This window comes from Platalea leucorodia (genome assembly GCF_965183815.1).
Source record: "Platalea leucorodia genome assembly, chromosome: Z".
Classification (NCBI taxonomy): Eukaryota; Metazoa; Chordata; class Aves; order Pelecaniformes; family Threskiornithidae; genus Platalea; species Platalea leucorodia.
The window spans coordinates 32344865-32365679 of record NC_138858.1 but is presented as its reverse complement, the minus strand read 5'-3'; the positions used below and the strand labels follow the sequence as shown (position 1 = coordinate 32365679).

The 20815-nt window shown below is 36.7% G+C and overlaps 1 protein-coding gene across 1 annotated transcript in view; it reads right to left on the bottom strand.

Annotated features, from left to right (window-relative positions):
- Nucleotides 1-20815, bottom strand: part of KDM4C (lysine demethylase 4C) — a gene marked incomplete at its 3' end in the record, with an annotated part of 291227 nt that overhangs the window by 113640 nt on the left and 156772 nt on the right. The window contains exons 10-12 of the mRNA XM_082335703.1: nucleotides 19966-20204; nucleotides 16881-17242; nucleotides 13724-13835 (exon numbers count right to left, since the gene is read on the bottom strand). Of these exons, the coding sequence (XP_082191829.1) occupies nucleotides 13724-13835; nucleotides 16881-17242; nucleotides 19966-20204 (713 nt within the window). The remainder of the gene's footprint in view (nucleotides 1-13723; nucleotides 13836-16880; nucleotides 17243-19965; nucleotides 20205-20815) is intronic.

The following is a 20815-nucleotide window of genomic DNA, read 5'->3' as shown; positions in this document are numbered from 1 at the left end:
ACAAGGGAAACAAATGTGAAATTATCATTCAGAGTTTCAAGAATTCCCTGATGCCAGAGAAAGAAACAAAAAACCCCACGATGATCTTATCTTTAAACAACTTTAAAGGAGCTCCACGCTCAATTAATCTTTTCTAGGACAGAAGAAGAAATCTTGGGCATCCCATACGTGGAAGAGGACCTATCACTAAGCAGACGTTCCTTCATTCTGCCTAACAAACACTAGAAGTCTTCTGAAATCTTCTTGATGACAGAGGTACATTTTGTATGTAAACCAGGGCACTGTTCCTCTAATTTACACTTTAATATTCTATGCATGATGTGACTGACCAATAAACCCCTGAAACTGAAGAAAGCTCAGAAGACACGTGTAAGGGCTCTGTGCTTTTGAATCTCAGGGAAGAATCTAGGGAGTGACTGCCCATAGCTGTTGCAGAGGAAGACAAATTTATCTCAACATAAAGGGGAACATAGGATGGCCTTTGGTTTAGATAAATGGCTGTATCGGCTGGGTGGATCGGCTGTTTGTGTAAACGTTTTTTCCCCTGAGTTAATCAGAAGATTGCAAATGTCTTCCTAAGCCAGCCAGAGCAGAATATGGGAAGTGTGTATATGGCTCAGTCCAACACAGAGTATAAAAACTGAACATTGAACTTTGAAGAGAGCAACAGGTTTGAGCTAACTTAAACCCACATATTCCTTCCCAGAAAATGGTAACACCCAGCACCATGACAGTGAGCATATACAGACCGGTAATGGGAATCACATTTACATTGTGATCCAACTGTATAGTGCAATTGCTATATTGTGCTTGAATTGTGATTTAAATACATTGCTGCATCACTCTGCTAATGTAAAATCCTGTGTAACATCAAATATCTTCTAGTAAATTTGGTATTAATAATTACTTCTCCTGTGGGACATCTACAGGAACCCAGTCAGAAAGTATCGGACTCTGGCACAAGGAACACAGAATTCAGTTCTTTATTACTAGTACTTAAATTGTATTTACAAGTAAAAGGCTGATTTGAGTTCTGCTAGAGCGTTAGGCATTACAGTTTAAAGCAGACAGAAATCTCCTGGATAAGATGTAAACCTTCAAAGTTGGAGCATATGTTTAAACCAAGTTCAAAGACCCTTTACTGGATACACTTTGACAATATATCCGACTTGGATTCAAACACCTTACCAATACATCATTAAATATATTACTGATTTTGGTATGCTTTGACAATAGCTATGTGGAGTGGGTTTCACACAACGAGAGTGACATTTCTGCCTCTTATAGTCTCCCAAGGAGAGCTTATCATGCAAGTCTGTTAGTATGCCCATTTTTTTAAATACTCTTATATGAATGAAGCCTGTTTCTTGTAACTTTTGTTATGTTTCTGGCTGTAATTGCATGACCTATTCATGCTGAAGTCTAAAATGGATCAATGGATCAATACCAACTCCCAAAAAAGTATTAACAGGCCGATGTAATGCAGGATATTCCTATGTATTTAAAAACACCTCCTTACTGCCACCCCTAACAGTAGTCACAGATCGCGATTCTCCATGAACCACCAGGGCATTTTTACTTCACTGCAAGTATAATGCTTTGTTGTAATATTACTTTACTAGATACAATTCATAATGAGGTTAAATGTTTTGTTTCCTAGAGGGGATAGAGCAAGTGCTCTTTTTTCCAAAAGAAAAGCAAAAACCCTTGATGAGCCAATTAATGACTTTAAATGCATAACCGTTGTTATAAACCTTACTGTATCATATAATAATTCAGCCATAGTGGTACTGATACTATCAGGTGATTAGCAATGCCGAACTCCATACTAGTTCCTGCTATCGTATTTGTATGATAATTTGTATGTTTCTGAAAAGAATATTTAGATAGGATTAATTAGTCTCTGTAATGTAATTTTGCATATACCAGTTCTCATTAATGCAATTATATGCATTTATATCCCTTTACATATTTAAGAAAACTGAAACAATTCATTAAAACAAACTGTGTAGACAAAAAGAAAATTATAGCCCAGAATCTGTTTTGGTACAAAGGAAATTCCTTCTATAACAAAGTACTTCTAAACAGTTACTGCGCTGCTTTCCAAGTGGGTAAGTGAATGAAATAAATGCTTTCACAAATGTTACTGGTTTAATAGCTTGTGGCAAACTTGTTCCAACACTCAATACTATTGCTTTGAACGGTTTTTGCTTACTAAGTTAAACTCAAATTCTCAGACGGAAAACATTTGGGCCATTTGCAGAATGGGCTGTTGCCAGTATTTGCTGATTTAACCCAGCAGATGTGAAAAGCCATAGACACTAATACAGTACAATTTGCTTTTGCCAATCTCAACAATGATTTTGCTGCTTGGGGTTATGTTCCGCTGATGTTTCCTGGCTTTGTACAGAAGCATTCTCTGCTATGAAGAGCATAGCAGCATCTGTTATTTTTCAGGTAGTTGAGCATAATCTCAGCCCTGGGAGGCATTATCTATAGTTTCAAATGTCCTGGAGGAAATAATAATAATAATAATAATAAAAAAAAAGTCAGTCAGGGAAAAAGACTTGCAACTTCAAAACTTTACTGTTCCTGCAGTATATCAGCAAACTCAGTTTCAGAAATTGTGTTTCGTTTTTTCAGTAATGAAATCCATAGATTTCATAGCAAAATATGAAAATGTAAACTTTTTACTTTCTTTTACTGTACAAGAAATTTAATTTCTGGTATGGTACTGTACAGTAACAGTACTGTAAAGTATGTACACATTTTTTATTAGAGAGTCTAATTGCTGAATTATCAATTAATACCTCAGTTCTCATAAAAATTGCATGTAAAGATAGCTATGCTGAATGAGAGCTCTAGAGGTTAAGCCTAAGAGCTCCTGGATTAGATGAGGTTTAGCTCACAAAAGAAACTAATGTGGTGCTTTATTAAAAAAAGTAAAATATCAAAACAGTGTAACACGTCAGTTGTAGCAGATCTTGAAATGTTTTGAAAGGTCAGAAAAATTCAGAGTTAAAAAAATTTTTAAAAAGAAAATTTGACAGAATTGAAAGACGTATTTAGATATTGGGCTACTCAGATTTTTCCTGAGCATACCATTAGAGTTCCATAATGAAATTCACGTTAGTTTTGTGATTGAACTGTGTATTGCAATTGCTACACTTTGCTAAATGTAATTTGTACTTGCATTGTGATTGAACTATATATTACAATTGCTACACTCTGCTAAACATAATTTGTACTTTCACTGTGATTTAAGTGCACTGCTGTATCACTCTGCTAAATCGAAATCCCATGCAACTTCAACTAATTTCAAATAAGAAAATTTTGTGTTATTCATTAAACCCTCCACACATGGAATATCTAAAAGAACCTGGTCAGAGTGTATTATACTCTGACTTTGACTGGCACAGTCAGCAGGATATTCCTGAGGGTCAGCAATACTCATTAAAGCAGTAATGATTACTTTGGCAAAACCATGCTTTCTGATTTGGTGTAAGTCACAAATAAGAACCTAGTAGAGAAAACCTGCATTGTGATTAAGAACAGGTAGTAATAATACTGGCTGCAGACAGGACCACTACCATTTAAAAGAGAATATAGAAGTATTATAAATACTAGCAATGGCTGGAAAAATTTCACCAGTAACTTTGAAAAGCAGGGATGGGAAAACCATAACCAGGATTTTTCAGGGGCAGCAGAACAAAGCACTGATCCTACTGATATTTAGGATGAATTTGAAAAATTGAAAGGACAAGTTGAAGAAAGGAGCGAAAAGCAGGGCTTCACAGGTTGCTGGGTATTTACTTGTGAGTAGTAGTGCAGAAGTTAGAAGAGGAGGAATGAACACATAGCATGCTAAAATAAGAAAAAGAAACAGTTACAGAAGATAACATAATGCATAAGTAATATACACAGAGAATCAAAATAAGTTCTTAAGACTCAAAGTTGCAGCCTCAAATCGTATGTGATGCCCGTACACGTAGGGATCATTTACTACGGTCTATTGAAATAGACCTCATTCAAGTGATAGCCATCACATATACCAAGGACAATGAATGATCAAGAGATATCTGGTTTGATACTGATCGTTCTCAGGGTGATGTTTCAGGTGACTCACAAGAAGAAAGTATTATGAAAGTGCTTGCTCCCATGGCAAAACCCAAATGAACAAAGAAAACAAGGGGCCTGAACCAGTTGCAACCTACATATTCCTTCCCAGAGACTGGAAACACCCAGTGTTGTGACAATGAGCATATTATTAGACACCAGTAACGAAATTCACGTTGTATTATGACTGAACTATATATTGCAATTGAAATACTCTCCTACACGTAGCTTGTACTTGTGTTGTGATTTGAGTGCACACTGTATCACTCTTCTAAATCAAAATCCCCTGTAACTTGAACTGACTTCAAGTAAGTAAATTTTCTATTAGGCACTGAATTTTCCACATGTGGAATATCTAAAAGGACCCTGTCAGACTGTACTGGACCCCAACTTTTTCCTCTAACAAATGGCAAAATAACTAAAATGTATTTGATTTACATTGCTATGTTGCTGATAAACTAACTTTCAGAAAGGTCTGAGGACTCATGGCATAGAGAATCAGTTTACATTTACATAATCTGTAAAACCAGCCTTACAGGACTATAACACTGACATTTTTAAAACTACCATTTTTGTTTGCTTACTAATTCTTGCAACAAAATCATTATCTACTTCAAACAGTGGACCATAAAAGTACCAAATAAATATAAGGGGTAAAAATTAATCTTTTATCCACTGAATTCCCTAAACAGCTGCAGAACTTTTTGTGAATATGGAATGAAGAAATGAGTCCTAATAGTTAAGGCTCAAATTGTCAAAGATGTCTACTAATTCTGGCTACCTGAGCTGAAGCACAAGCAACAAATTCTTACTGATACTAAAAAACATGAATTACCTAGTGACTCCAGAAGTACAGATACTTATCATGTCTAAAGGCCAAGCTCAAAGGCGACCCACTAGTTAAGCAGCTGTATTTAAAATGTGGACATGAGGCCACAGAAAGGGAGATTTCTTATATCTGTAAGAAGTACAGACAGGAAACACATATAGCATATTTGTGTTATAATTCCCATTTTTATATATATGTACATTATAGCAATTCCAGTAATTTCACCTGTCTTTACACTGTGTAAGTTTAAAGAATATCCACTGTATTTATAATTTAGTTCAAAGAGGCACCTCATCAAGATCAAAACAGAAACAAAAGAAAACCTGCTGGAATTTACTGCATAGCCTATGAGCAAAAAATGTAGCTGTCAGCGCAAAACCATTACAACAGACTACAAGCTGAAGACTGGCGGATATCTGCTCTCTTGAAAAGCTGTAAAAGGCTTATTACCAGCTGCTTTCTCCATTCCATTCCCCCACGTAATTTTTTACAATTTTTAATGAACAAAATTTTTACTTTGCATTCCAGTTCAATTTGCTTGCAGTCACTGTACTTACCAGCCAGAAGATTTGATCAATAGCTAAAATTAGATTGGAATTTTTAGGAACTTCTATTGCCATCCACACACATGCTTACTGATTTACTAATGAAACACCATAGTTTGCCATCTAGTTTCAAGAGCTTACCAAAGCTCATTTAAGCTACCCAACTCCAAATGTGAAATACGTATTTCAATTTACATTTATTTCACATAATTAAGGATTACTTAAACCTGAAGGTCTGATCATGTATCTCTTTATCCCAGTATTTTATACATACGATGTCAATACAATGTAAAATTAGTGTATCATAAAGGATTCAATGAAATCTATATGCTTCTCTACATAAAAGACAAAATCATTATTTTACTTAATTCTTCCTCTTTATTTAAAATTAGTATCTCATGAACCTCTGGAAACTTAAGGGATGACCCCTGAAAATCAACACTGGAGTGGTCCCTACCTTTGTCAATTACCCATTGGAGTTAACGAACATGCATTATATTATCAGTGTAAAAGCATTAGCCTAGTAGGCTTTTTCTCCCCAATTTTCCTTCTGCCTTCTAAGACTTTTCTAAGCTAGCACACAATCTAATTCTGACTATTTTCTAAAACAGTCTACAAAACTTGTCCAACCTCCTTGACAGTATGTGCATCCGTACCAAAAAAAAATACAGAAAACTTTCTCCCAATCATCAGGCATCTCTTGCCTACTAATAAAAAGGGCCACTGAGATATGACAGAATTATTTGGTACTTCTTCCTTATTCTAGAAATTAAAATGTATCTTCATTGACCATACCGCTGAGTACTATACAGTCAAATAAATATCCAAGTACTTAAAGATATTAGAGTGTTTTAGAAATATTACCGAGCAGATTCACCAACATGCTCTCATTTTATGCTACTCTAGAAACAAAAACGAGTACCAAGTGGCGAAAAAAATATTTTATAGTTATTTTATATCTCTCAGGCAGCACAAATCTAACCTATGTCAATATAACATTCCAGCATAAGTGCCTCTGGGCAAAACACAGGTGAAATTTTGAGGAACCAGGTTACTTGAATGCTTACAGTTAAGATTGTGCTGAAGTTCTCCACTGAACCAAGGCCTCGGGTAGTTACTTATCTTCATAAATTAAGTATGGAAGATGCAAAACAGAAAGACTCAATCACAGGTCCAAATTCACACGACAAATCAATGCCTGAATTGGAATTATAAATTAATAGCTTCAGGCCACGGTCCCTGCACAGATCACTAAAACAAATATCCTATAAACACTCCATATACTAGACAACAATTGCATTCAAACTCCCTCCAAGAATCAATTTCTTAAGTGTAATTATTTTTTACATTTAAAAAAATATATATTACACACACCTCTCAGCCAAGAAAAAGCACTTAGTAAAACCCCATTGGCATTAAAATCAAGTTACTTCCAACACTGATGGTTTACAAAGCAGCTTCAGATTTTGACAAAGGCAATGATAACTCTATGGGCTAGATTTTTTTTAATTTGGAAAAAAAAATTACTACTATGATATCTTGGAACTAGGATCATTTATTAGGCAATCCTCTGTACCAATACCTCAGGGAACTAACCCTTGTTAAATGCAAGTCATACCTTTTCTGTGTTTCTCTTTGGACCATAATTACAGAAACAGAAGCTCAACTCCAGAAGATAACCTTACAGAAGAGATATCTGTCTCATTGGGAAACGTCATACCCAGTTCACCTACTGACTCCATAGCTACCCTTGAGAAGGCTATTGAGAGGCTGCACTAATGCAGGAGGAAATCCATTTTCATTTTGGCACACTTGATAATGAGAAACTATACATGCCTCTGCAGCTAAGACTGCAGTTCTATCCACTCCTTTAAGAGGTAAAATATTATACTTTAAGGCTAAGAAAGCTGCACAATTAGAGTTGTAAGGTTCATCTAGAGGACAATGAGTCTTAATGATCACTACATATACCACTGTCCAGCAAATGAGGCATAAATGTTAGAGGAACTGGTTTGTATTTCCCTCTTGAATCAAAATAATGTCTACTCTTAGATCCTGGCATTTGTAGGTGTCCACTCAAAGGCAGATAAGCGCTGCCTGTAAAAGATGTCAAGGGACAAAAGCTGCTAGTGGCACTAATCAGACTTGTCAGTTCTTGCCATTTCTAGAGATCAGCTGCTAGCCCACAAGGTTGAAAAGAGTACTGGACTCTCAGGAAAAGCTTATATTTGACCTTTCAACACCTCCCCTTCCTAAACACCTACTAAAGATTCTACCTCAATTTTGTAAAGTGGGTGTCCTGGTTTAACCCCAGCCAGCAACTAAGCACCACGCAGCCGCTCACTCACTCCCCCACCGGTGGGATGGGGGAGAGAATCGGAAGGGCAAAAGGGGAAAACTTGTGGGTTGAGATAAGAACAGTTTAATAACTAAAGAAAAATAAAAATAGAACAGTAGTAATAGTAATAATAGCAATAATAATAAAAACAAGTAATCATAGTACAATAGTAATACAAAGCAAGCGGTACACTGTACAGTTGCTCACCACCTGCCCACAGATGCCCAGCATGTCCCCCCAAGCAGCGATTGTTGCCCCACCCCCACCCCCGCTCATATACTGAGCATGACGTCATGTGGTATGGAATAGCCCCTTGGCCGGTCGGGGTCAGCCGTCCTGGCTGTGCCCCCTCCCAGCTTCTCGTGCACCTGGCAGAGCAGGGGAAGCGGAAAAGTCCTTGACCAGTGTGAGCACCACTTAGCAACTACTTAGCACTACTTAGCAAGAACCAAAGCATCAGTGTATCATCAACATTGTTCTCATCCTAAACCCAAAACACAGCCCCATACCGGCTACCAAGAAGAAAATTAACTCTATCCCAGCTGAAACCAGGACAGTGGGTCTTCAGGATACCACATGCTACATAAGTGCTAGAAATTTTTATTAATTACAGTAATCAAATCTTGAAAATTGAATTTAAACAGAAGCGATGCCAGTACCAGAGGAAAGGAGAGAACACACATTTTTCTAGCATAGTGATACCGTTGCAAGTGGTAGATAGTGCTCGTCTCTTCCAATGCTAGATGATGAAGTATGAAAAATTCAAATTCTGTACTTGATTAACTCATACTCACACAAGAGTGAAGTACTTTTAAAGAAATAAAACTCTACTCAAAAACCAGATCAATACAGTATCGGATTGAAAGCAATACTGCAAATTGTAATACTAATGTGGCAAAAATAAACATGCCTCTATCAATTGGTTAACGAATTCTTTTCTACCTCCTAAGTAACACCAGAAAAAAAGAGTTAACATTTCTTGCAAAAATAAGTAAGAATCTTCAAGCAGAATCTGGCATTTTAAGCTCTGAAGCAAAAGAATCATAATTGCATCCACAAGTGTTACTTTCCCCTATTTCAGCATGTCTAACCTATTTATGACATTACTGAACATGCCTTATATGGCTTGAGTACTAGTATCAGATTAAGCACATCTCACAGGATGCTGAGAGGGAACATAAAAACCGAAGAAGCTTTATTTTATGTCACAGCAGAAAGAAAACTACAGCTGTAAAACTAGCAATTTTCACTAATCAAGCTCTTGTCCAAGCCACTCTTTCCATTCACAACAGTTTTCTCTTTCTGTTTCCTTATCTTACAAAGTAACAAAAGCAAAATGACTTTGAACTTCCGAATCATATTTAAAACACTAAAAACTGTATACAAAGAAACCCATACTGAATTCAATCTATACACTATCATTATATCATTTAGGGCAATGGGAAATTTTAGTCAACTTCAATCTAAAAACAGTTTCTAATGTTGCGTGCCCAAATATTGCTGGAAAGAAATCTCTGGGACCAATCAATGTGCATCCAAAGTCAGTATGCTTGCTCCTTCTGCTGAATTTGCTTTTTTATTGCTTAAGTGAGCAGAAATATAACTGCATTAAATACAAAAGAATAATATTACCACAAGCTAATATACCGCATTGAGCATAAGACCAAGGTTCATTACATAAAAATTATTAGTATTTTGAATGTGACATACAGCTCACACTGTACTGCTGCACTTATTTTTCTAAACTGGTGGCCTGAGCTATAATTTCTGGGATTGATTCCCCAGTCCCCAGTATTTCTCATTGCTCAGTCCTCTAGGCATTAATTCCACAAAAACAATCATAATAAGGGAGAATCAGAAGTCAGACATACATAGGGAAAGGCTTCAGGGAGAGTAAAAAAAAATTTAACACCAATAGACCACAAAGAAACAATTAACTCAATCATTTTTCTGTAGAAGAAACATTCAGATGATAAAGAAATATACACATAAAGAAGCATATGCAGTGATAAAAAGAAAACACAAAACTCAATGTCCAAGTGATACTGTGCAAAAAAATTAATTTCTGCCAAAGGACTCTGTATTAATAGTGAATCCAGAAAGTCTGTGCTATGATTTAAGCATGCTGTCGAATATGATAGTATTCTATTTGCAAAATTATGATTCTGAAATGGTGGACAGTGCCAAAGAATGCTGCATGCATATTATTAACAGCCTCTGATCACCTCTGTTCACAGAAACTTCCTAACAGAACCACAGTATCTGAAGGACTTCAAATATATTAATTTGAATATAAATTATCTGTATTAGAAATGGCTACAGACTATCCAACTTGTGGAAAGTGACACGATTTGCAGATGAACTATAAAGCCCCAATTTCTTAATTTTTCATAACAGCACTAGCCCATATCATCTTCTTCCTCCATTTTGTCTACATTTATGATTTTACTGGACCCAGATAAATTAAAATATAAACTAATGCATCAATACACAAATCCTCCTTGTAAAGGAATAGATGAACTCAAAAATTACAGTACCAAGAGACTGTAGTATCATAGCCAGTACCGGCATAATTTTTATCCAAAAAAACCCACAGAGAACAAGAACTGAGTAAGTATGCATGCTGAATTACATTTCTGGTAACTCCAGAATATGGATGAAGCACCTTCATAAAGACAAACATAGTCATTAGTACATTGATACTGATTACTCCCCTGATACCTGACCACAAACATTCTTGAACATGATCAGAAAAATCTCCTTTGACTGGCATTCATCTAGCCACAGATCTTTAACTTGCATGTCAGCATGCACCAGGAAAGCTAATGAGGCTTCAGTGCTTCAGTTTGCCAGCCTCCCTCAGGAGTTTGTCAGTCTCTGTCTTGGATGTAAACGTTCTGCTCACCCAAAATCCATTGTTTCTCTTCTGGTGTTCTCACAAAAGCATACTGATAAATCAGATCACAATGAGAAACAGACGCATGAAAATAATAAAATTCCAGTTCAGGCTAGGAAATACCAGTAACTGTCATGTCCAATAAAACTCTTAATTACTTCCTTCAATCAATAAGCAGACACGTGCTTAATAGCTACTTGAAATGATTCTAAGACAACATTTTCTTTCCTAACAAAAATACACCCTTATCTACCAGAAGGACAATCATCATGTGAAGAGGAAAGACTGGAAGGTATATGAATTCTTGTTGGGATGCTGCTATTTTCACATAAAATTAAGACACCAGGAAGCCGACAAACTACTGGATAAGATGGCAAACAAAGAGCAGAACCCTTGAGATTAACAAAGCAGTGTCATCACATTGTCATCCAGCCAGATTGTATCATACACAATCCATGCTTAAGTAGGAATTTTACACTGTGTTTTAACTATAACATTGAAAAAGCATCAGCAGGCAAAAGTAATATAATCTCTAATTAAAAAAGAGCAATTTCACTGCAACCTACCACATATTTAAATCTTTAATTACTTTACTAGATGAATCTTAATATTAATATCATCCTTTTTGTGTAAATTACCATAACACTTTCTGAAATATGCTTTGTCTAGCCCTCAAGGTATCCAAACATATCCATACATGATACTGATCACAGGCCTAAGCTGTCTCTAATTTTCAGAAAGATGCTTAACAGCTAATTGAAGTGTCATGCCTGGCAAAACTGCGTCTCAGATAAAAAAAGAGAGAGAGTATGGCTTTCCCAACTAGTGAGACAGAAGATACATATCAATGACTTTAGGCTTGGAACAAGGAGGGAGAAGTATTGATGCGGGACCAGTTAAAATTATAGCACCCAGCTCAACAATGACTAAATTGGTGCTAACTGAAAGCATAATATTCCTTAGTTACAAGAAGAATCAATTAACAGGCATGCGGTCTCTCTCTGAAGTCAAGAAAGTTTATCTGTAGCTGTAAGAAACAGCTACTGTTGACTAGAGGTAATAATTGAGGGGAAAAAAAAGATCAGGAAGCCCAGCAAGACTCTGATACCACTTCAAGTATAAAATAAGAGCTCCAAGCAAAATGCAGATACAAAGGGCAGGTAAATACTGAAGCATACAGCAATGCTGGAATCAGATCTGTAGCCACAGACATGATACCAGCTCCATTCTGCACTACACAGGGTAAGAAAGTGTGTAAGGGAGTGTGAGGACCAATCTCCAGTTCTGTTAACTGAAGAGATTCTGGAGAACAGCACCTGAAAAACTTGTGCATTACAGAACTAAAATGCTAAGGCAATATGAAAACTAAATGTATTTGTTCTCCATTTTGATGGATAGTTTTGATGTACAGTTCAATTAGCTTCACAAGCCACGTTTGAAAGTAAATAAAGTAGCTTTATTCATCAACTTTGGCTGGCTGTATATGTGATTGCTAGGTAATGCAGATTTTACTTCAGAGAAGCAAATCCCTATCCTGGGTAAATTTCTGAGCTTTTGTAGCCTGTCTGCACAAGATGCTGGCTCTCTGAAGTTAAAGAACTCAGGTAAGCTCCCAAAAAGAGCATCTGAGCAGTTCTGAGTATTGTTTTAATGTTTTTGATCACTGTGGTATCTAGTTACAGAGCACTAAATTTCATGGCTGCAGAATTATTTACTTATTTGTTTTGTACAGAACTCTGTTCTATATATCACTGTCATTTATCATCTTTATTTATGGATATGCTTCTTTTTCTTATTTCTACTTCACTCTATCGCTTGAAGTGCCTGAAGGTATCATAAAGTATACAATAACATGTATATTGTTATATACAATAATGAAGATCTGGAGAAGCATACTCAAAATGATTGCCTAACATTACGCTTCTTATTTATGCAATTAAGTTAAACAATGGAATTTTGTGGTCACTACTCAGCATTAAAATAAAATTTAAAAAAATTACTTAAAGTACCTAAATGCCCAATCAGAAGCCCAGTCTTACGCATTCCCAGGAAGGCCATTTACCCTGCTTCCAGTTGCTCTGTGCCACTTAAAAGTAAGCAGAAAACTGCTCTAAGAAAATTTCTCAAGAATTGTTCAGCTGGGGAAATAGAGGAGACCTTTTGCTGCCTTCTAATACACAAAGGTTATTTTCATTATGTCTAAAAACAGAACTATGTTTTTCCACCTCTTTTTATGTTTGTGAAAATATGGTACTCAGTTTTCACATCTTGCACACTATTCACTACTTGCAAACCTGCACACTACTTAGATACAGTTAGAAGTATATATAGATATGAAATATGTAGATGATGCATCAAAATCAGCTTTTAAATTACTATTTTAAGCCAATAGAGTAAAACTGATTTACCAAAACTACAAGGAAAGAGATGTTCATTCTTTGCATATGAAATTAAGCAAAAGCCTGGAAATCAAGACATTTGTAAAGACTCTTGGTAAGCTTTTGATGACACCCAGAAGTCTGTAGCCTTTTTCTTGAATGAGAACTATAGTATCTTAAGACACTGACTCCCAAATGTCCAATGTCTATCAAAAAACAGTCAACAAGGAAAAAGTAGCTTTAAAGCAGTATAGGGGACTATGGCTTACACCTAAGATTCATATTCAAAGGATTCTTATGTCACTTCTATCTATGTTTACACAATTAAAAATTTGTTCTCAAAAGCAACTGCTGTTGAGTTCTAATAAGGAATATTTGATCAATGAATATACTTGTTTTAAATGACGTCTTATTTTTCAGAGCTTTTTGCAAAGACAGATCCAATGTTTTCAGAAGAATTTGAGTGAAAACAGGCAAAAAGTACATGACCTGTCTGTGGATTCAGAGGCCTCACTGTTTACATTTCCCATGCAGGAAGAAATTATTTCATCTTAGTCGTTTTTGCAAATGCCTATATATATATGGTCTCATAAAGAAAAATGTATTAAATAGTACACTAACCTTCATCACTAGTTGCTTGCTGTTTAACCAAAGTCATTGGAGATCTAGCTGGGGGTTTATTTAGTGGATGACGCCAACTCTTAGATATGTTCCTTCTTTCAGCTTCCACAGACTGAAAAGGAAAAAACACAACTAATTTAGTATGTAATTCTGTAAAGTTAATTCTGATGAACAAAAACATTCTTCTGTAAACGAGCACAGATGTCAATTCTGTAAATACTATCAGGGTACTTGAAGCACCTTTAGTGTACCCATAAAACATTTGTCTCTAATTCAGAATATATACTCTAATTAAAAAAGAGCAATCTTTGTCAAATGCAAATGGTTTGAGGTATAAGTTACTGCAGCCTTTCCTAAACTACAGACCATAAATACTGGTTTGCTCCAGTGATGTCTGAGAGGAAGAACAGCCCAAACAATTCTCAGAACCAGAAGTAAAATACAGCCACTAACAGCAGCTGGGAAAATGAGGTAGAAACCCACTAACTTCATTTGTGAAAGACTGCAAAATTCCTGAGGAAGTAAAAAAATGATCTGGAGTTCAGATAAGAAATTAAGAGCCCTGATAAGAGTTCCTGGGAGTGTTGGTTGACAGCCGCCTGAACATGAGCCAGCAGTGTGCCCAGGTGGTCAAGAGGGCCAATGGCATCCTGGCTTGTATCAGGAATAGTGTGGCCATCAGGAGCAGGGAGGTGATAGTGCCCCTGTACTCGGCACTGGTGAGGCCGCACCTCAAGTACTGTGTTCAGTTTTGGGCCCCTCACTATAAGAAGGACATCGAGGTGCTAGAGTGTGTCCAGAGAAGGGCAACGAAGCTGGTGAAGGGTCTAGAGCACAAGTCTTCTGAGGAGCATCTGAGGGAGCTGGGGTTGTTTAGTCTGGAGAAGAGGAGGCTGAGGGGAGACCTTATCGCTCTCTACAACTACCTGAAAGGAGGTTGTAGCGAGGTGGGGGTCGGTCCCTTCTCCCTAGTAACAAGCGATAGGACAAGAGAAAATGGCCTCAAGCTGCACCAGGGCAGGTTTAGGTTGGATATTAGGAAAAAACTTCTTCACTGAAAGGGTAGTCAGGCACTGGAAGAGGCTGCCCAGGGAAGTGGTTGAGTCTCCATCCCTGGAGGTATTTAAAGGAAGGGTAGACGTGGTGTTCAAGGACATGGTTTAGTGGTGGACTTGGCAGTGATAGGTTAACGGTTGGACTAAATGATCTCAAGGGTCTTTTCCAACCTTAACGATTCTATGATTCTATGATTCTATATGCGGTTAACATGTTGATTTGGGATACGAGGAAATTCTTTCCTCCCTCAAGCACCCTTACGTACATTCAGCTTGAAGTTACCCAAGTTTCAAGAACTAAAGCCAATGCTACAAACTCTAGCAGTGAAGCTTTCACACCACCAAATTTGAGTGCCAGTGGGGGAACAACAAAGTAAACCAGCTGCTGATGGTATCCAGAGGTTCAGGAGCAGAGGAAGGGCAAGCACACCAGCAGAAGGGTGGGAAGGACAGAGTCTCACATGATTCCTATGGACCATTCTGCTCTTCAATGCCCTGAATCTAACCTAGCAGGTTACACACATGCTCCTTGACTGATTTGAGGGTTGAAAATTACTCCTATAAAATAGGAAGTAAATTACAAAACAACATCATATTTACTGTGATAAGCAGAGGGAGGAAGATGTGGTTAAAGCACAGGACATATTTATGATCTAGAAAATGTTACCAACTAAGTAAAAAGGGAAAGAAGATCAGACTTTTTAATTGCATCTGTACAACACGCTTCTTCACTTATAATAAAAGAGAGAGTATGCAGTTATACTGGAGAATATCTGAAACCTCATATATAAATGGCTGAAAGGCACAGAAAGAGATAATCTCTAAATACATTATGATTAAAATACTGAGATGTTTATAGTACTCCTTATTATTACAGTGGAAGGGCTGGAGCCAAGATTATTAAAACTCATAACATTGCAAAAAAATCATTAGTGTACAGCTCATGTCTGTGAAAGGGTCAGCATGATTTTAGTTTGGCTTCTAAAATATATTTCCCACTAAGTCTGGCAATCTGGCAGTGGATTTCCTGCTCTCTCCCAAACTGGGATTGAACTCACAACTCAGAAACTACTCTGACTATCACCACAGCTTAATTTTTCATTATGCTTCCCAAAGTCAAATCTGGCCACGCTTCATAGCAGAGTATCAAGAGTAAAGACAGACTGTAAGTTTGTAGGTATCCCAATGAGAAAACATTATTAAACCTACTATTTAAAAATTTCAAAATATATTCCTTTTATTAGAGGGATCTTTTCCTTCAAGTGTTTCCTTTACATGTTTGAGGCCATTTCCAAAATCCAAGAATAGCAAGTTTCAGACCCTGAAATCATAGTCGTATTATCCTGTGACAGCCATGTCTTGAAGATTCACTTTCTCCAACTTTAATACTACAGAAACAGTTTCAACTAAAGCAAGAAAGTCCATAAGATTTCATAAACTATGTGAGACAATATAATAGAATGAAAGCAAACTTTGTTCCACCTAACTCTATGCAGAGATGCTCCTCAGCTTTGCTTCATCCACTTCTTCATTTGAGAAGGGCATCAGTCTAAAAATAAAGTACCATGTGCTTCCACACTGATATGTTCTGTCCTTAGTAAGTCTCTCAGAATCAACCCATTCTGCTGACATTTTACCAGCATACTGTTAAATCTCCTTAAGACTCATTCAGAACAGCCATTTTTTTTGAAACACAAATACATGATACCAAATACAGCACTCATCTCTAATAATTTCAATTTCGTGTCAATAGAAATAATTAAAGCTAATAGCCTTGCTCATACTGGCAGGCAGTGAACATGGGAATAGCTTGAGAATACTTGCTGACAGTTCAGATTCACAGATATAAAGTGAAATTACTAGATATCTAAAATCAGAGGGAAAATATGTCAACAAGCAAGCTCCAGAAACATTCTGCTTTTAGATCCAAATTCCCACTCTTGCCTGAACACTTCAAAACATGTTCAAATTAGCATCTGATTAAAATCATGCATATTCTTAAGTGCTTTAATATGGATATCAGGTCTCATTAGAAACATGTTCATTCACATTTCATTAAATCAGGAATATATTACTATAATGATGTAATTTGCTTCACATACACTGGATGTTTCCATGCCATCTTCTTCATCCTTTTTTACAACAGCCATTTCTCGATGTTCCAAGCTACTTCCACAGCTTTCTAGGTCGCTGACATCATCCTCTATCGAGACATTTTCCTCTTTATCAGGGTTTGCTCCTTCAGAAGCATGTCCTTCTGACTTACAGTATGGTATGGATGAAACAGACTGATTCTGAGATTTCAAACTCTCTTCTTTTCTAGAGCTATCAGAAGCGGGCATGCAGGCCACAGAATCTTCAAATGTAAAGAGAGGATGACTGGAATCTGCCCTGTCCTCATCTTCCATTTTTGTTTTCTCTAGTACAGGAACCGGGCTTGAAAACGAGTCCGAATGGACGCTTCCTATAGATCAAGAATATGATTTGTTAATAAATCTCATTTTATATTACTGTATTCCATTTCACAACAACCTGAGTTATTCAAATTCAAAGCATGGTTCCTCATTTAGAAATAATACAGAAAAGCATTTGGTAGAAGGGCATACACAAATGTGGAGTATAGGTTTCATCAATGAATAAATTAAATGTAAGTGTTTTGAGTTTGGAGTGTGAAATACCGTTTTAATCATTTAATCGGTATTTTGTATTTGAATTACAACAGGTCTTCATGTCATTCAAAATAATCAATATTCATGTAGCTTGTTTACTCTGACAGCCCACAAGCACTTCGACTGTTTGGAAAAAAACATATAAAAGGTTGGTATATTGAACTTTATACCCTGCATTTATACCTATTATGCCTGTTTTAAAAATGAAAATAAACAAAGACTAATGGTTCATAATTAGGAAGATATATTTCAACTAGATACCAAGAATATTTTGAAAACAGCAGCACCGGTCTAAAAATGAAAAGCAATTAGCATAATTTTATATTTCAACAATTAGCATAATTTTATATTTCAGTGATGCTGAAGGGTGAAATTGTGTGGATTTTACTCTATTAAAATTCTTCGTCTGGTGATGCTTGCATAGGATACATAGAACAACAGGTTAGAGAGGTCAAACAAAAAAAAAATGTTCCTGAAGAACTCTAAGGCACACACCACACTGAATTTTGATTCAGCGGCACATCCAAGACATTAAAGAAAATGGTATCTGTAAAGTCCCTTCCCATTCTTTCTTTAAAATGGTTATCTGAACTTGTTTTTCTGAAAAATTCCCTTTTCAGGTCAAATGAATATAAAATTTAGAAATGCAAAGCCCATCCAAAACCAAAATGTAATCTCTGGGTATGAAAAGTATTGCCTCGACTGAGCATAATGGACATACTAGCCAGAGATGATGCAGAACAAATGGCCATGTCCAACATGAGTGCTGGAGCTTCCACCATTGTATCTAAAAAGGTCCTTTTCCCTGCAAAGGTCCAGGCACCACCCTTTAATAGCACAAAGGAAAGAGGACAGTAATCCACTCTTCTCTGCTTTTACTTCCCTTGTCAATGAACACAGAATGGCTGCTAACTTAATACTAGCTTCTCAGTGGTCATGAACAATCCAAATCTCTATTAAAAGTTGGGGGAAGCTGTAAAGGAATAGCACCTTTAAAGAAAAGATCATTAGAACAGACCTGAAAAGGCTTTGATTGAGAGCCAACTAATTTCTATGCAGGAATTTCTAAGACTCCACATTGGAATACACACTTTGTTATCCGTATGTGGATCAATCCTGGTGTTTACCAACTCCAAATAACCATTAACGTAACCATTAATATTCACAATCAGGGAAATTCTCTCTATATGCCACTTGCAAGTAAATTTCAAGTATCAATATGAAACCAAACAGGACTGCTCACAAACTTAAAGTTAAAATTGCAGTTTGTCTTTCTGAACAAGTATGTGAAACTACATCTGAACTACAATGAAATGTGAAGCAGAAGAAATAAAGTCCAGAATAGACCAAGTATATTAGTATAACATAGTTATGGGGAAAAAAACCAACCATCTTTGGCTTGACAAGACCTTTATAACTTCCACTGTCAGACAGATCAACAGGAAGTGACAAGAAATCGGCAGTCTCACAACAGAGCATTTTTGTGCACAAGTATAGACCACTTCTCATATGCAGCATTCTTCATGTAAATACATGTAGCATATTACAAGCATATGTGTTCTGTATACTTTGCATAAGTATTAAGATATTCTGTATCATTTCCATGTCAAAAAAATTTTGTTGTAAAATGTATCGGTCTATTGAAGAAATATAATTTACAAAACCTCATCCTTTTTGCCCCTTTAAAAAACACTTCATTAAAACACTTTAGGTGATATTACTCTCAGCTCAGAATATTAATTTTGGCATTTTCCAGTTCTTACTGAATCATAGAATCATTTAGGTGGAAAAGACCCTTAAGATCATCAAGTCCAACCGTTAACCTATCACTGCCACATCCACTGCTAAACCATATCCCTAAGCACAACATCTACCTGTCTTTTAAATACCTCCAGGGATGGGGACTCAACCACTTCCCTGGCCAGCCTGTTCCCATGCCTGACTACCCTTTCAGTGAAGAAGTTTTTTCCTAATATCCAACCTAAACCTGCCCTGGTGCAGCTTGAGGCCATTTTCTCTTGTCCTATCGCTTGTTACTAGGGAGAAGGGACCGACCCCCACCTCGCTACAACCTCCTTTCAGGTAGTTGTAGAGAGCGATAAGGTCTCCCCTCAGCCTCCTCTTCTCCAGACTAAACAACCCCAGCTCCCTCAGACGCTCCTCAGAAGACTTGTGCTCTAGACCCTTCACCAGCTTCGTTGCCCTTCTCTGGACACACTCTAGCACCTCGATGTCCTTCTTATAGTGAGGGGCCCAAAACTGAACACAGTACTTGAGGTGCGGCCTCACCACTGCTGAGTAAGGGGGATGATCGCTTCCCTAGTCCTGCTGGCCACACTATTTCTGATACAAAATATCAATAAAAAAGCGAATATTGATCTTCTCTGCATAAATTTATAAGTAAATATTTTAGTATGCTACTTAGGATAATATTATGCTTTAACATCCGCTGATTTGTGGCATTAGAGTATCAACAGCCTACAACTTATATGTGAAATATAATCAGTCCTTATCTCACCTGCAACCTTGACATTATCCAATAAATGTTGATCCAGCTGCATTCTACTACTGTTTTCTTCTCCCCCAGAAGGCACTCCTGTGTTTACCAGTCTCACTTTTTTTCCAGGTTCTTCAGTGACCTTGAAGCCATCAGTAGCTGCTTCAGTTGCTATGATTTCTACACCAGCTACCATAGCAGATACTCTGTTGTCCTCTGGAGTTTTAAGCTTTTTAGATCGAGATCTGGTATGCTGGAAGCTGTTATAAGAGATATTGCTGTCAGAGCAGAATGTCTGTCTTGGATAAGATAAAATGTCTAGCAATATATATGTCCCTCTCACCTACTTAAAGTGGTAAAAAACTGACAATTTTTCATCTTTTTGTGTGGAGATAGTGTTTACAATTTATTAAGTGATAGATTAACAATTGATTGGATTTAACCTTCTAATCTTTTATCACCATCCTATGGCAAAGTTATTAAACTGTAGAAGTAAAATAAACTTAAGTAACTACTACTTAACCAGCATCCAAACTAGCTTTTTAATGAATCATTCTTTCGAACCTGAAAAAGAATAACCCTTATAAAAGTAATGAAAGCAAAACATTCTCGGTTGCACTAAAATCAGGTGGTATTTCCAAACCCCAACACTAATAAAACACTATTCTGAATACCCTTGTAAAGTCAGATGTTTAGATATCTTAGAAGTTTTAATATGCATTTTAACACAAACAACAAGCATCTGAAAGAAGGAAAAATTCTGATTGTCAAATATTTTGAAAGGCTACAATATCAAGCAATATATTTCATAATGCCGTGTAAAAAAAAAAGTTGAAGTTAAAGCTTTGGCATAAGTTTTTGCACCCTCAGA